The sequence below is a fragment of the Poecilia reticulata genome, linkage group LG16 (genome assembly GCF_000633615.1).
Source record: "Poecilia reticulata strain Guanapo linkage group LG16, Guppy_female_1.0+MT, whole genome shotgun sequence".
Taxonomy (NCBI): domain Eukaryota; kingdom Metazoa; phylum Chordata; class Actinopteri; order Cyprinodontiformes; family Poeciliidae; genus Poecilia; species Poecilia reticulata.
Genome location: NC_024346.1, coordinates 29623827 through 29641164, shown reverse-complemented (window position 1 = coordinate 29641164; position 17338 = coordinate 29623827). Strand labels below are relative to the sequence as shown.

Below are 17338 nucleotides of genomic sequence, written 5' to 3'. Positions count from 1 at the left end.
GCTGCACGGACCTGACGGTGAGCGTCTTCCTCTCTGATTGCGCCGCCGCGCGCCGACGCACACGCCCCTTTTTATACATTAATATCAGCCACACCTAAAAAACCAATATGACCTGCCCAAAAATCAGTTTTAGAAGTGGAAATACGGAATATTTTTTCAACGAAATAACAACTGTTATACAAACCATATGATACATTTACCTTTCAATGTATTTATCCAGGAAAAAAAACAACATAGTGGTTATGTTACAAAACAACCATCCAATCAAACCGTTGAAACTGTGTCATTGAATCAATGTTTTGTGGTTGAAATTTGATGACTGAAATGCCGAGGTCTGATTAATGGTTGATTTGTGGTTGAAGTCGACAAATGACGGTGGATCAACCATCAAACAACCATCCACCTCTAGCCAATTAACTAACGTTGAAACTGTCATTGAATCAATGTTGTTTTGAAATCTAATGACTGAAATGCCGATGTCTTCCCCGCAGTCACATTTTCCTGTCTGATGTTTTCCTATCAGAAATAATGACTTATTTAGTCCAGTATGTCCGATTCTAAACCGTGAAATAATTATCTCTTCTCTCCTTATTCTTTCTGTTCTTCTCATTTGACCAATAKTCTTTTGAATTTTATATAACCACCTTCCTTTCTTCTTTCCCATCACTTGTTTTTTGTTTAATTATACCCTTTATTTCTGCTATACTAAAACTAACATTAATATCTATCCTCACCCTATTAGTACTCTCTTTAGCCATTCTGTCTGCCATTTCATTCCCCTTAATCCCGTGATGTGCTGGAACCCAAACAAAATTTACTGTCAGCCTCATCGTATTGATTCTGTAAAGTGTTTGTTGTATTTCAATTAATATATCTGGTCTACTATCTGATTTATTATTTTGCAAACTGAATAACAAAGAACTAGAATCTGAGCAAATGATTGATTTTAATGGTCTTACCTCTTCCACCCATTGAACTGCTAAAAGCAAAGCAAACATTTTTCCTGTTTACACTGAGACTCCATCACTAATCCTTTTTCCTACTTTAATTTGAAACTGTGGCACAATAAATGCTATCCCTACCTTATTAGCTGTATTTTTTGATGCATCTGTGTAKATTTGTATATAGTTATAATATTAATTTAAATATTCTTGTATTAATATCCATAATGTTAAATTTATTTTTGTTGTTTTTTTCTAAAAAAAATAAAAATCAACCTCAGCATCAGGAAGTATCCAAAGTGGAACTGCAGATAATGGAACTGCCTGAATGGAAGTGATTTAAATTAATTTCATTAACTTTAGAGTTTATTATCCATCGAATAATAAACTCAACCACACATGCAACCTTTGTGATAATAATTCAACATTGAAATAACATCTTTTGCCAACAAGCCAAAAGCGAAGCAGCTGTGTGTTTGGGACATCCCACTCATGTAAATAGCAGGGGTGGACCGCTCCACTGCTTGTAATACATTGTAGATGTTTTTGTGTCAATATATCACACACTGTCAGTAAGAATTCTTATGAACAAGTAAGAAAATGTACAGAAATTTATCATCATCCACTATCCTTTACAGTGGTTAATTTAAAACCTGATAACCCCCACTCACTAATAAAATGCTCTGACCCACAGCTCTGATGAGGAGAGGAGGGGAAGGTGTGTGGCAAAACAGCTGACATTGATTCAACATTGATCAGCCTTTGATCAGACATCAGCATTTCATTCATTAGATTTCAACCACAAAACAACATTGATTCAATGACACAGTTTCAACATTGGTTACTTGGCTAGAGCTGGATGATTGTTTGATGGTTGACCCACCGTCAGTTGTCGACCTCAACCAAAAATTAACCATAAAAATTATAATTCAACGTTGATTTACCATTGTGTGCAATCTGGGCAGTTTGTTGTATCCCTCATCGCCTCCTCATCTCCCCCTACTCCCTCCCAAAACTGCCCACACCCAGCTGCTCCTCCCAACCTTCCCCTCCTTACCCCCTCTCATCCTTCCTTCCCTCCCCCCGTCCTTGAGCTCTGGGTCAGAACATTTTATTACTAGGTGGGGGTTAATCATGTTTCAAATTAAGCACTACATGTTGAGAACAGTGGATTATGATTCCATTCTATACATTTTCTTACTTGTCTGTAAATATTATTACTAACTGTGCATAATGTGTTGACACAAAAACATCTACAAGTCTCTACAAGGAGTTGTACAGTCTGACTCCCCGTTTTTACACTAGTGGTTTGTCCCAACCAAATAGCCACTTTGCTGCTGGCTTGTTTGCAACCGGCTTCTGAATTGAATTCTCCTCTGAGCAGTTTTATGGTAAGTTTTTCAATAATATATATTATTTGGTCAATAATATTGTTTGGTCTGGGAGAGCATGTGGTGGACACGGAAGTGTAAGACTGGCTGCTCCAGGTGGGCTTTAAATGGTTGTGATAGTAATCACTTGTTTTTAACTTTTTATTATGATGTGCTTAGGGACGTTCTTAGATGTGCCTCTGTTCCAGAACAGCTGAGTTAGATGACTGCTCTTCTTGCAGCCATCAAGAAGAGCAGAAGGTCGTTAATCATCCACAGATTCAATCCAGGTGAGGCAGAACGGAAACACTTAAAATATGTAAGGCAGGTGAAACACTGAACTAAACCTGCTAATGACTGATTCAGTCTGTTGATTCTTGGATTGGTAAMTGGTTAAACTGAACTGGACTATTCCCAGATAGCACAGAATGATTGAAACAACATTGAATCAATGTTAGCCAGAAACATTGAATCAACGTTGAATGCTGACATTGAAACAACATTGAAAGTGGTCGGTGACTTGTATGTTGAATCAACGATGGGGTTTCAACCATAACCAACATTATATCAATGTTGATTCAACCATGTCAATTTACATGCATATTTGTGTTATTGCATTGAATTAGTTAGGAATCAACATTGATTCAACCTTCATCTGAATGTGGATCTACACATATTTCTGTTTATTTTACATTGAATCAATGTTGATTCAACACTCATTTGACTGTGGATCTGGATGCATATTTCTGTTGATTTTACATTGAATCAGCTACGAGTCAATGTTGATTCAACCTTAATCTGAACGAGGATCTGCACACATTTCTGTTGATTCAACATTGAATTAGTCAATGGTTGAATCAATGTTCATTCAACAATTTGTATGTCAATTTTCATGCATATTTCTGTTGATTTTGCATTGAATCAGTTAGGAATCAACATTGATTCAACCTTCATCTGAATGTGGATCTACACACNTTTTATGTCAATTTTCATGCATATTTCTGTTGATTTTGCATTGAATCAGTTAGGAATCAACATTGATTCAACCTTCATCTGAATGTGGATCTACATGCAGATTTTGGTTGATTTCATATTGAATGAAAGCTAAGGATTTATGTACATTTTTAGGTCTKATAGGTCTGCATCATAACATGCCACTAAAAGTTTCTTCACTGGTGTTAAACACTGGCAGATCATGGGTAAACTGTGTACAAAAGTTTAAAAATGACAACATAGGTTTGATATAACATTTTATTTAAGAAAAGAGAGACAGATTATTAAACATATTTGACTCCTTTTTGAATGTCAGAATAACAGCCTATTGTCCACAGAAGAACAGAGTCCATGAGGTTAAGCCACCGTGGCTCTGTTGTCTTGTGACAACAGAGCCACGGTGGCAGTTGTCTTGTGATCAGAAGGTTGATGGCTCAATTCCAGCTCCCTCCTGCTACATGCCAATGTGCCCCCTACTGATCTGTGCATTAAATAAATGTGTGAATATGACTCTAGTCTAAAGTGCTTTCATGACTGGAAAAGTGCTTTATTTACTATTTTGAAGTAAACTAAATGATTTGAGTAAGACTGACTTAAATCTGTTATCTTAAACGTACTTAATAAATTTGTAAAAATAAATTAACAAATTGAGTTGGATACATTTAATAAATTCAGTTGGATAAACTTAATTCAATTGCTTGTTACCTACAGAAGCAATTCAATTAAGTTGGTTCAACTCTTTTCTTTTTAGAGTGTGTTTTATAGTTGATCCACTGTCAGTTGTTGACCTCAACCTACATGCAACCTTCGTAATAATAATTCAACATTGAATTAACATCTTTTGCCAACAAGCCAACAGCGAAGCAGCTGTGTGGTTGGGCCATCCCACTCATGTAAATGGTGGGGGTGTACCGCTCCACTAGTAAGTTGTAGATGTTTTTGTGTCAATATATCCCACGCAAACAGTCAGTGAGATTTGTTATGAACAAGTAAGAAAATGTACAGAAAGGAATCAGCACCGACTATCCTCTACAGTGCTTTATTTAAAACATGATAACCCGCTCAGTAATAAAATGCTCTGACCCAGAGCTTGGATGAGGAGGAGAGGAGGGGAAGGGTTGCGGCAAAACAGCTGACATTGATGAGATGTTGATCAGACAAATGCATTTTCAGATTTCAACGACAAACATTGATTCAATGACACAGTTTCAACGTTAGTTGAGCTGGATGGTTGTTTGATGGTTGATCCACCGTCATTTGTCGACTTCAACCAAAAATCAACCNGTTGATCCACCGTCATTTGTCGACTTCAACCAAAAATCAACGATTCTAACTATTTTTCAATGTAGATTTAACATCGTGTGCTATCTGGGATCAACTTTCAGATGCTTCCCTGCTCTAACACACCTGAATCAAATGAATGGCTCATTACCAGGCCTGTTCAGAGCTGATCCCGGCCTGTTGGACTAAGGATACATCTAAAAGTTGCAGGACGGCTCAGTTGAGCACCTCTGCATTAAAGCTTAGCTGAATGATGAAAACAAAGTAAAACTGCTGTAGTCATTTTGTTGTTCCACTTTTTTCTTAAACCTGGTTTCTACAAACCAAATTTCTCTCTCTGTTTTTCATTTTATATTTACACAGATTTAAACATATTTATCCTTATGCTTAATTTAAGTTGAAAATAAATTGTCTGACAATTATATGTTCAGGGCAAGCAGATTAAATTATATAATTTTAATTTAGATCTACTTTTGGAAAATCAACACATTTGACTGATGGGATACAAAATACAAAATTTTATTTTTATTCGGTTAAGGAATTGTCGTTCAGTGGCTGCGTACTTGTCCGTCCTTTGTGCACTGGAGTTTTTTCTCCAGTCATTTATTTCCCAGTGTGCGACATAATTATATATATATATACCTATATATATACACTAACCCTAACCCTTTTTTTTTTTTTGAAGCTGAAATTACTTTTCAAGCTGAACCTCCAGCGATCTGGGTGATTTTTTTTCAAATAGAGCAGAAACCCATTACCAAGATGCAGTTTATAAACAACTAACAAAAATCAACTCTTGAGACAGATATATCAAATGTACTTATTTAACTTCTTTAAGAAGTGTACTAGCGTCAATAATCATACACGAAATAATGGTCAAAATGTTGAAGAAATAAACGTGACTGAAAATAAATTAACTATTTTTTAAAAAGTAAGAGAACCAAGTTGCCAATTTCGGTTCACTTTTTCACCTTGAACCACGAGGTGAATATGTTGCCAACCAATCACCGTCCATTGTGCTCCCATCGTTTTAAAGAATAACCAATAGACAATCGCTGAGCGTAAGCAATTGTCCAATAGCAACTATGTTGTTTTCAGTGGGCGTGTCTCCCACTGTCGTGAAAGAAACTAGCTGCGCTTCTGATCACAGAATCCTACCAGGAGCTTTGTGCTAGATGGAGGTTGTGTGCGGACTCCAACGGCTCCAGCAGGCCCTCCAGTAGAAGCCTGCGTTGAGGTAAGGAAAATATTTTCACCGTAGTCTGGGATTTTATTCAATTCAATCGGCCGTTAGGTTGTAATCTCATGCTTACCAGTTTGCTGCTCTCTTTGTTTGTGTTCTTGTATTAAGATAGCCGGAAAACACATTTAATTTGTTAATGAATTTTATTTTTTTTTCTTTTTTTTTTCTTCCTCCTTTTTCCTAACTCTTTCTTCCTCCGAGGCATTTTCCTCGGCTGTTCATGCAAGTTTCACACCAGGTGTGATGGATCTCAGTGTGCGTTGAGTTCTTCGGTGTCACCAAATTCTAATCAATAATCCCTCAATCGAAGGGAAGTAAGAAGTACTTTGGTCTCATGGGTCGTGATCAGGAACACCTGTAAACGTAAAGAGGGCTCCGCGCGCCGTCTGCTGTGGGGTTTAGGCCGAGAACAGGGGAGATATCGCTTCCAGAGCAGGACATGGGTAAGCGCAAATCGAGTTAGTAGGGAGAGGGCCGCACCGGACCTGAACACACCCTCAACATGAAGGAAAAATCCAAAAATGCGGCCCGGACGCGTCGGGAGAAGGAAAACAGTGAGTTTTACGAACTGGCCAAGCTGCTGCCGCTTCCTTCTGCCATCACCTCCCAACTGGATAAAGCCTCAATCATCCGCCTGACTACCAGCTACCTGAAGATGAGAACCGTATTTCCTGAGGGTAAGAGGCCTGGCTGTGATACTTCTATGCAAAGCACCACAGAGCAAACAAAAGTGGCCATTATCCAAATAAATATTTCTTCCGACTATGCAACTATTGTTACTTTTTTTAGTACACCAGTACAAAACTTTGTAAAATCTACTTTATTGAACAGGACATCTTCAAACCTCAGACTTGGAGCTCATTACCAAAGATAAATCGTTAAAACAGTGGAAGCATGCTAAAAGTTGACCAAGCTTATAAAAGGTGGTCAGTTATTATAAATGTGTGTGTGTGTGTGTGGGGGGGAGTACGGCCCCAATCACTGTGCTGATATCAGAAAAAATAAGAAATGAGGCCCCGTCCTGCGTGACGTTCATGGGGCCATTGATATTGTGTGATCTACACGTGTGATCCATGAACGTATGGTATGGAGCCTTGTAGCAATGAAGTTGTTGATGTGAAATATAAAGATTGGCTTCTTGCAGAAAATGTGCGTTCTATTGATTGGCAAAGTTATTATGATGTTATGATCCTGGAGCATAGGCTTGTAGCCTATCTGGATTATATATAGTTGTTTAAACATGCTGATGAGAGTAATCTTACCCTCCAGTTATTTGGGAAGACTTTCCTCAGCTACCCCATTACAGCATTTTGTTGTGTGGCAGCGCTGGGCTACCTGCACAGCTTTAGCCCTCAGTCCTTCCTTCAATGAGCTCTACTGTTTTAAAGTGGTGCGCAGCTCTCACACCATCTCACTTCCCAGCCTAACCTGCACAACGGTACAGAAAAAAGGCAGAAACATAATTTAAATGCCCTTAATGAACTTTGTTAGCTTGTTTTAAAAGGTGTCGCTGTTAAATTAGTCTACAACCACCCAGGTTTGGTTGACCGAATTCGCCTAAATGCATAATTACTGTTAAAAAATAATGAATGCATTTATTGTTCTTGTTCATTTGTAGTTACATTTTTTTACTTACACAACTGTTTGATTAGGTGAAGGTCAATTAAAAAGTAAAATGATGCATACAAATAAGTGAGTAAATAAATAAATGATCGAGTCATTATTTCAGAAAGAGAAATTATTTCTTCATCGTTGATCTTAATTTTAACAGCATTTGGGCGAGGGTGCATGCTTGAAACTTTTCTAGAAAAGGCTTAAAGTGGAAGAATGTTTTCTCCTCCATTTCGCCATGAAATCGTCCACATCCAAAGTGATTTTCTGCTTCTCTTACTGCTCCTACCATCTGACAGGCTTGGAGCGCTTATTCATCGCATGCGGACCCTGACATTTATTTTGCCATAAGTTCATAATTATGTTATTATTAATATTATTATATGATGTTATTGTGTAGCATGCCATTTCTTATTTTAAAGTCTTTGTGTGTATTTGCGTGTCTCTTGAAACGAAAATATTAAATATAATGTTGATACGCTATATTCTTCCTCCCTCCTTTTTCTGGAGTCTTGTATTTTGTTGGGTTGATCGCTTTTATTTTATAGATTTATGTTAGTAGTTGTGAAGCTACGTCAATTTTATTCAGTCATTTTTAACCTTAATTGTTTTTTTTTGTTTGTTTTTGTTTTACCTGAATCATTGATAGCGTCAAACACCCTCCTTAGAAGAGCTTTAGGGTTAACAGATTATTCTTATGCCTATAATGTGTTGATGAATTCAGGTGAGTCCACAAGTGAGCCTAACTGTTTACCATTTTTTAACTCCTTTGCAGCAAGTCAGAAATTATTTCTAGTCTTGAGTTCTATTATTATTATTATTATTATTATTATTATTATTATTATTATTATTATTATTATTATTATTATTATCCAAGCCTTCAGTACATTCCAGCTACGCGGAACTGTGATCGCCGCACGCCGCTTGTTTACTCTGCAGATCGGGATTTATATCTCAATGCGACTCGCTGCAGCGCATTCACTTTGCGGGCCTTAGTTCATCTGAGATCTGTTTCGTTTCAGAAAAACTAATTGTTGCGTGTTTCATACATTCATACATATATAAAAACAAAGCTAGTTGAAAGACAATCAGGCTGACTTTAGTCCTGCAGGCTTTCTTGACTTCACTGTAAATTTCACATGGGTTTGCAGTGCTGCAGTTCCGGAAGATTCTACAGTAATTGTAAAGCATTTTCTTTATAACAACACATCAGCGACTCACAGAAGTGTAGGTCCCATTTATCTATTGCCATCATAACAGACAGTTTGATTTCTGATAGTTACTGCAGTGTCAGTATCAGTGTCTTATTTGTTTTCAAAAAGACAAAGAAGACGCCTTCTTTTTGTCCACTCATAGTGTGTTTTAGTAACTGTTCTTGTATGTTAACGTATCTTCCTGCAGGCCTTGGGGAGTCCTGGGGTCATGTGAACCGCAGCTCTCTGGATGGTGTCAGCCTGGAATTAGGCTCCCATCTTTTACAGGTACTGCCTAAAGGCTTGACTTGTAGTACATTGAAAGAATATTATTATTATTATTGTTGTTGCTGTTATTGTTGTTGATGTTGTTAAGCCAAGCTGGATGGACTGTGTGTATGGAGGGGGGCTTGGTAGCTGTCACCATCTGCCTCCTGCTGCCTTCATTCTCCTTGCTTTGAGAGTGAAATGAGTTGAACACATTCCTGGTCACGCACACATCGTGCCTGTCCTGCTCCCCCCCTCACATCAGCAGCAACACAATGGAGTGCATCTGCAGGGCTCCGGGCTAACAAAAAGGAGAATCTAAAAACAAAGATTGCCTGGTATTGATTTGAACGATTTGTCAATAATACATTCTCACCATAAACATTAAAACAAACTTCACTGCTGGAAGGAGAGGACCTCTGAGTAAGGTGAAGTGAATACACTGATAGTTATGCAAACAGGCAGTTTGCTAAACAAATAGTTATTAAGAATGGTGCAATGGATTTTCATGACAAACTATTTTCTTTTCTATTAAATATTTTGGCATGTAACTAACGTGGAATAACTCTGAAAGTTACCAACTGTACAACCTCTGCCATAATACAAAAATAATCACATCAGAAACATGACATAAATTAATCAGTTTGAAATGATATTGCAATAACAAATGTCCAGGTTAAGGAAACAAACTTTGGTCATATAACTTGCATTATTTTAATAAATATCACCATAATTCCAAATAATCTGCAAATAAGACTGACTGAAATACTATGTGCATGGTAATAACACAATGTCAGTACTTCTCACTGACCAATTTTAACTTGCAGCATGCAGTATAAACCTGCATAAAAATCTGCAGACAGGCAGTGAAAATAAAACTTTACTCATCAGGTTGACTCTAGCTCTGAAAAATAGTAAATCGGAGAAGCTGATATTTCTTACAGTTAACTTTATTTTAATAAAATGTATGTTTAACCTTTTTGGACAAAATATTGAAATTAAAAACCTCATTTTCAAGAGACAGTACAGTTTTTCTATTAACAGTTAAACACACGTAACAACAACAAAAAAAGAAATAGAAAAAAATTCATTATGAGTGTTACCAAAATATGTGAAAGAAATTAGATTCTAGGACCTATTGATTTTTACTGGGAAGAACCCAAAAATGATCAGCTAACAGCAGAACTCTCAGTCTGATTAATACTGGACATTTTGGACATGATTTCTTGAACATCTAAAAAAATGTAAATTGATCTAGCCCATGATCTAAAAATGTAGTGTTAATGTCAGACTTAAAAAGCTGAAGTTGCAAGCTGTTACTGAAATGCTTTTCTGTCAGACAGTATTATTTCTTTCTTTATATTTTCTACCAAGTAAAGTTGGTGAGCAATCTATTCTGTTTTGATTATTGGTATACAATTCAATAGCAGTAATAATAATAATAATAATAATAATAATAATAATAATAATAGAAGAAGAAGAAAACTATCTTACAATGCTATGGAAATTAAAACCTCTTTGGTTAAACAAAATCTTCTAAAAATGATTCCATCACTTTTAGTTGAGACCATCTGGCACTGTTTCAGTGTTTGATGTCTTATTCGTTTGACAGCTGTACTCTGTAACAGTGTGACACTTGCTATGAAATTTTAACAATAAATGTGATATTTTATTGAAAAAAAGACACAACTTTTTTTTCAGAAAAAACCCCAAATATTAGTCTTGGTCTGATAATAGTCTTTTTTTTTTCTTCCAGACATTAGATGGATTCATTTTTGTGGTTGCTCCAGATGGAAAAATAATGTATATCTCAGAGACAGCGTCAGTGCACTTGGGTCTATCACAGGTTAGTTTTTAAAAGCCTGTTCTGTTACCCAATGGTCCTTTCACATCCCAGGTCAGAGCTGAATGTTCCCTTCAACAGGTAGAGTTGACAGGAAACAGCATTTATGAATACATTCATCCATCAGACCATGATGAAATGAAAGCGGTCCTCACAGTCCACCAACCTTACCATTCCCATTTTGTACAAGGTAATCTCTCATGCAACCCTACAGTTTTGCAAAATGTGAGTCATGAACTTACTGCACAACATGAATAACTTCACAATTTATACGTCTTTGCAGAGTATGAGATGGAGCGCTCCTTCTTCCTAAGAATGAAATGTGTCCTGGCTAAAAGAAATGCTGGTCTCACCTGTGGAGGCTACAAGGTACAACAGTCACACTGCTGAACCACTCATAACGCTGCTTGGTTCTTTGTTCGTTTATGTACCCTATAACCTAGAGGATAAGGACACCTGGAATAAGACAAAGGGATGTCTATTAGGCTCCCAAGAGAACATGAAAATAAAAAAAGCAATATATTGAAACTTAAAATTTGTCATACCGTCTTCATTTAGATTTTAAATTGTTGTGAGATGAAAATTTATTTCTTGCAGGAAATGAAACACATCTGTCAAGACATGGTGAAACAATACTGAAGCAGTGTCAACTTTAAAAACTAATTTATGTGTTTTAGTAGTTACATTTTATTTAGAAATGTTATGATGGGTGTTATTTATAGCCTTCTCAATAATCAATAGAAAAATCTTTATTGGCATTTCAGCAACCAAACCCTTTTTATAACTCATTTTATTCCACTGGTAGTTTGATTAATCATATTTGGTGATGAGCTTGCAAGGCCTTCCTGCCATTTTCCTACTATGCGCCACAATTATTTAATAGATGCTGGAACACTAATGATAAAAAGTCCACAAACCCTTTACTTGTACAAGCTTATCTTTTTCATTTTCAGTCTGAACATGGTTTAATTTTTTAGCATAAACTTAAAAATAGTCAAATGAACAGTTTCCTAAAAATCCCTTTATAGCACAAGAACAAGAACAATTACACAAGAACTAGTACAATGTCAAGTTTATTGTAGTCAGAAAAAATACTCTAGTGACAATCGCTCTGCCAAGGAAATTAAATTTTGACATACTTCATTATAAAGCATGTCAACACTTTATAATACATTATAAACCTAATTTCGCCGTCATTTTTTTCTTCTTTATTTTTTTTTGCCTCCGAGTCATTTCATTTTGAGTATTGGCCAATCCTGAGGGACGAGGCCCAATATTTCAAAAATACATTTAAAAAATAAAGAGCAAAGAAAAAGACAAAGGATATACTTTATTTATCATTTAACATAACACTGAGGCTGTGTAAGTCAAGTGCAGATATTTTGTTTTGGTGCAGCAGTTTTGGTTAAATTTAACATTTGACAAAATGAAGAACTATATTTAATTTAGAACAGGATCACCAGTACGGTTAGCATGTATGATTCCATTGCAAAGTGGAATGAGTGGGTCTCCTTTCTGCTCTGCTGCATCAAGTTCTCTGTAAGTGTGAGGGGCTCACTGCCGCTCTGAACTCTTGTTGTAAGTGCAGTACTTGATAGGCATTTTCTTAACCTACATACAAAAGAACCACAGACAACATTAGTTTTCAACCAAGCTTTTGCAAAAGAAGACACAGCAAACCGCTTCCCCCCGGTGGGACGTGCCCGGAACACTTCGCCAGGGAGGCGTCCAGGAGGCATCCTGACCAGATGCCCGAGCCTCAACTGGCTCCTCTCGACGTGGAGGAGCAGCGGCTCTACTCTGAGTACATGATGACTGAGCTTCTCACCCTATCTCTAAGGGAGCTAAAACCTTTAAATGAAAAACAAAATAGTAATGTAAGAGTGATAACACATAATAATTCTAACAGTACTATCAAGGCTTTTTTTCCCATTTAGTTGCCAAAGTCTAAAATAAACCAGAGAAAGCAGCTAGGTTTGTCACTCTTTTGAAAAAAGTCGCTAAAAGGGTCTGAGCAGTCTGAACAGTTGTGAAAAACGTTGCTACTGTAAGTTGGCAGCAGTGCTTTTACTTCAAGCTGATGCTATGTTCAGCTTCGCTTTATGGCCGTCACTGCTGCAAATTGCCAGGCACATGTTGTTTCAAGACAGTCTGACTCTGTATCACGTAACTGTATATACTGACTGTTATTCAAGTCAATAGCACTTTTAAAACAGCTGACCAAAGTGCTTCACAACCAACCTTTAGAAAAAATAGAAATAAAATTAAATTTAGTATTCTTCCATGTGTACTTAAAATGAATATGCATCCCTGATTGGGATTAACACCGTATTCTGAAACCACGTGATCAGGCCAATTTTCGATGACGTGATCAGATCGGGATATCGCTAATTAGATTTCAGTTATGTTTAAATATTAGTACAGCACACTTACAATCTACTCTTTATAATGGCACTGTGCCATAAATGAAAGTCAATGTCAATAATTCAATTATCATTAACAACCTAAATGTATTGTTAATACAATTGATTTAGTTATTACGTAGGTGGATTTGGTATAGTTTTGTACTTCCTGCATAAAAGAAACAAGTGCTGTGTCTGAGTCTAACTTCACGTCTAACTATAGATATTGACAAAAGTGTCATCATTGATCTATTGATCAACATCCTTGTTGATTAACTCTGAGATGCCATTTTATTAATGGTCGAAATAAATAAATGAACTGGAAAATTGATAAATACCAACAGCATGCTCTTTTTTCCTTATTCTTCTGAATTAAAGTGCCTGATGTATGATTTTGTGTGTGACTTCTCTGGTCCAGGTTATCCACTGCAGTGGCTACCTGAAGATCCGTCAGTACAGTCTGGACATGTCTCCATTTGACGGCTGCTATCAGAACATCGGTCTGGTGGCCGTTGGTCACTCGTTACCACCCAGCGCTGTAACAGAAATCAAACTGTACTGCAACATGTTCATGTTCAGAGCCAGCCTGGACATGAAACTAATCTTCCTTGACTCACGGTGTGCTCTTCTATGGTGAAGCCAATCTGCCTGTACACACTTGGATACATTAATTAACGTCAATTATTGTGACTAAAGTATAATATTTAAAGCAGAGTAATTGTTATATAACTTGTTGATTATATCACCTCAGACACATGATGACATAAAACTGCACTGTAAAAAGTTTGAAAGTGGTTTAACTAGAAAATGAAGGTCCACCTACTGCCTTGAAAATGCAATTTAAGTCAACGAGAAAATTTTATAGGTTTTAACTCAGAAATTAAAGTTCATTAAGTTTTTTTAACAAGAGGCAAGTTGTGTAAACATTGGTTTTTAAATTCACTAATCTTGAATTGTGAGTTTTAACTTAATGCTGCAAATTAAACCAAGTAATCATTTCACAATATACAAGAAAAAACTTCCCTCACCTAAAAAGCATATATTTCTCTATTATGTTCACTCACAATATCAAGTTAAAATAACTACTTATTTTACTTTAGAATAATTAAAATTCTTGTTTCAAACTGCATGAACAAAATTTTATGAATTTTATTAAACATCACAATGAATTAAGCTCAAAACCATTTAGTGTTAACAGGACATTATCCCTAAGCTTTGGAAACTGTCAGTTGCATTAAAGTAAACATTTGCCTTAATAAGACACAAAAGCCAGATCAATGTAACACACTTCCATCTCAATCACAGAGGCACACAGGATACAAAAACATGCCATTAACATGCCACACTGAGAAATAGTCTTTTTCTTCTTTCATTTTTTTAAGTGCTAACCTAAAAATTCTAGTCTATTCAACACTTGGAGGTTTGACAAAATAAATAAAATATTAACACAACTTTGTTTACCCTTTATTCTTCAGACTCACACATTTAGGTTCAAAATCTAAAACTCGCTACATTTATTTAGAGTAAAGAGTTGAAGACTAAAAGTAGCTCAAATGTTTTACAGTGTGTCATCAGAGCTAAATGGTTTGTGTCTTTTCAGAAGAAGTAACAGCTCCCTTTAATGTGGGTCATTCCATGTAATGAAAAGCATTCTTGTGTTGTCTTCCTCAGAGTTGCAGAGCTAACAGGCTATGAGCCTCAGGATCTCATAGAGAAGACTCTCTATCATCATGTCCACATCTGTGACTCTCTCCACCTGCGCTATGCACATAATTTGCGTTAGTTTGGATTTTATTCAATTTTCTTCTTCTGTAGAAAACAAAATCTGTTACAGCTTTAAAATGCTGTTGGATATTACATTCTTTTTTATTATACGAGGACATTAAGAAATATATACAACTTTTCATTTAATTGCTGTTTGTTACTAGAAGTAACAAACAGCAATTAAACAGCAGTTTGTAGCACTGCACCAAACTGATTATGAGTTGGCATGACTTTGTGTATATATTTGTGTGTTATTTTTAAACAGATGCAGAGAGCAAGTTAATATTGTAATACTAGTTTTACAGCTCATCTATATCATCTTTGATAGTCTTCGCCATAAATACCCATCAGACCTAATTGTTCACCACATAATTGACTCCTTTCCTTCTCCTTGTAGTATTGGTGAAAGGTCAAGTCACAACAAGATATTACCGTTTCTTGGCCAAAGAAGGTGGTTGGGTCTGGGTTCAGAGTTATGCAACTATTGTGCACAACAGCCGCTCATCCCGACCTCACTGCATCGTCAGCGTCAACTATGTCCTTACGTAAGTGTTGTTCCAGCTCCTGGAACCATACTTTCTAATGTCTGTTAGAGTCAATTGTGCTATGTTAAGAAGCTGGTGAGATGTTTCCTCGCAAAAAACTTGGTGAAACACTGAGTTGTTTGAGTTTGATCTTTAAAAAAAGGAGTGTTACTCTTTTTACGTGGAGTGTTGCTTTGAATTCAAACTTGATCTGAAACTTTAGTGCAGAGATGTTTACGTTCAGCTTGCACTCTCTGCCTGAGGTGTCTTGATGATGCACATTTCTTCCTGAATAAGAATGGACCAAAGAAACAGCTGGCAGAGCAAGTTCTAAGAGTGAAATTTAAGACTAGGCTTAAAAAGACCTTAAAGTCTTACTTCAATTTCTAAATTAAATATTGAGTAGAGTTAAATAACTTAGTCAGATTAGAAACAGACATGGTAAGTTAAAGAAGCAGCAGCTTGTATTTTCTTAACTGCTGTTTGTTGGATGCATCACTCAGAATGGTTTGCATTTTGATGCAAACATCTTGACTTCTGATTTTACATGTCGCCATATCTTATTATTTATGCATGGCTATTATATTACATACATTAGAAAGACATCTCCTCCCGCTCAGAGGAAACCACTGCACATGTCTGGAACTCCGCGTGCGAGTAAACGGAGAGGCGATGGGTGATAACAGACAAGTAAATCAGCACTGTATCAGAGTTCTTTCATTGGTATTTTGGTTAGGTGTGGTGAAAGTTTAATTTTATGTCTTTAAAAATCATTTAGTTGATTCTTAAAACGGTTAAGAATCCAAAAGTAAAATGTACTTTTTCTTAGCTTTGCATCATGTCATGATGTTATTCCCTCATCAAAAATATATGTGGAGTGTTGCTTTGATTCTTTCATGCAAGTTTGAGAAATCCTTTAATTTCCTTGGCAACCATTCCACCTCACAGATCAGCCTTCCCCTGCAACTCCCCCACTCTGCCTCTTCAGACTAGCGGCAGCAGCAATTAACAGACACCTGGTGGAAATGTGCATCTACTGAACTCATCATACAAACTACTTCTCAGCAGAACGCTGGTAAAAACATTGTTACATTTTTTATGAAGGAACATTGTAATGGCTTCCTGAAGGTGGAGTGTCGGAAAGAAAAGGAGCCTAACCCTAACTCTGGAAAATATATAATACTGCTCCTTTAAATGACTGTCAATAAGAAAGTATTGATGATAAACAAGGAAATTAAAAGATTTCTTTTTATTGCAGATGTGAAACTGTATGAATAAACTGCACAAGTTTATTCATATAATCTGACATCTTATTCATAAAAGATGTCGGATATATCCACAGAGTAGACAGGAATGACTGAGATCACTGTGTGCTGTCATTCAATGATTGAGAAGATAATGAATAAATGTAATGAATTTATGCAAACCATTGCTGAGAACCAATTAACTATAAGTTAATTTTAAAGAATTACATGCATTCTGCAAGCAAGTACTTAGCAAAAAACATGGCAAAAGTTTTAAACTAATTTCTGTTCATGTTGTTTTCATTGCTCCTGCTGAAGACTAAAGCAAACTGGAAACAGAAAATTGCAGACATAACTGCAGATATTCTTCTGTTACCTCAAAGTGCAGCCTCTGTTACAGAGTTTGCTGTACATGCTTATGTGTTGGCTTTGACATTAGTGAGAGCTCTCCTGTGGCATATTCTCCTGGCAGCTCAGTTGTAAATATGGGGGCAGAAGCTGAAGACTGTCTGCATATGTCATGATACCTCATTTTATCCAAAATGAGGTATCATTATGGAGAGAGAGAGCGAGAGAGAGAGAGAGAGAGAGAGAGAGAGAGAGAGAGAGAGAGAGAGAGAGAGAGAGAGAGAGAGAGAGAGAGAGAGAGAGAGAGAGAGAGA

General features: G+C 36.5%; 1 protein-coding gene across 4 annotated transcripts in view; it reads left to right on the top strand.

The window, feature by feature from the left end:
* Positions 1 to 5288: 5288 nt before the first annotated feature.
* Positions 5289 to 17338, top strand: part of LOC103478804 (SIM bHLH transcription factor 1) — a 23677-nt gene continuing 11627 nt past the window's right edge. The window contains exons 1-9 of one of the 4 annotated variants that reach the window (XM_008432858.2): positions 5289 to 5822; positions 6030 to 6505; positions 8841 to 8920; positions 10656 to 10745; positions 10824 to 10932; positions 11026 to 11111; positions 13563 to 13762; positions 14816 to 14922; positions 15306 to 15453. In XM_008432858.2, the coding sequence (XP_008431080.2) occupies positions 6331 to 6505; positions 8841 to 8920; positions 10656 to 10745; positions 10824 to 10932; positions 11026 to 11111; positions 13563 to 13762; positions 14816 to 14922; positions 15306 to 15453 (995 nt within the window). In that variant the 5' untranslated portion in view covers positions 5289 to 5822; positions 6030 to 6330. Of the gene's footprint in view, positions 6506 to 8840; positions 8921 to 10655; positions 10746 to 10823; positions 10933 to 11025; positions 11112 to 13562; positions 13763 to 14815; positions 14923 to 15305; positions 15454 to 17338 lie in introns of those variants that run through there. The other 3 variants (XM_017309214.1, XM_017309216.1, XM_017309217.1) reach the window with 3 other exon arrangements.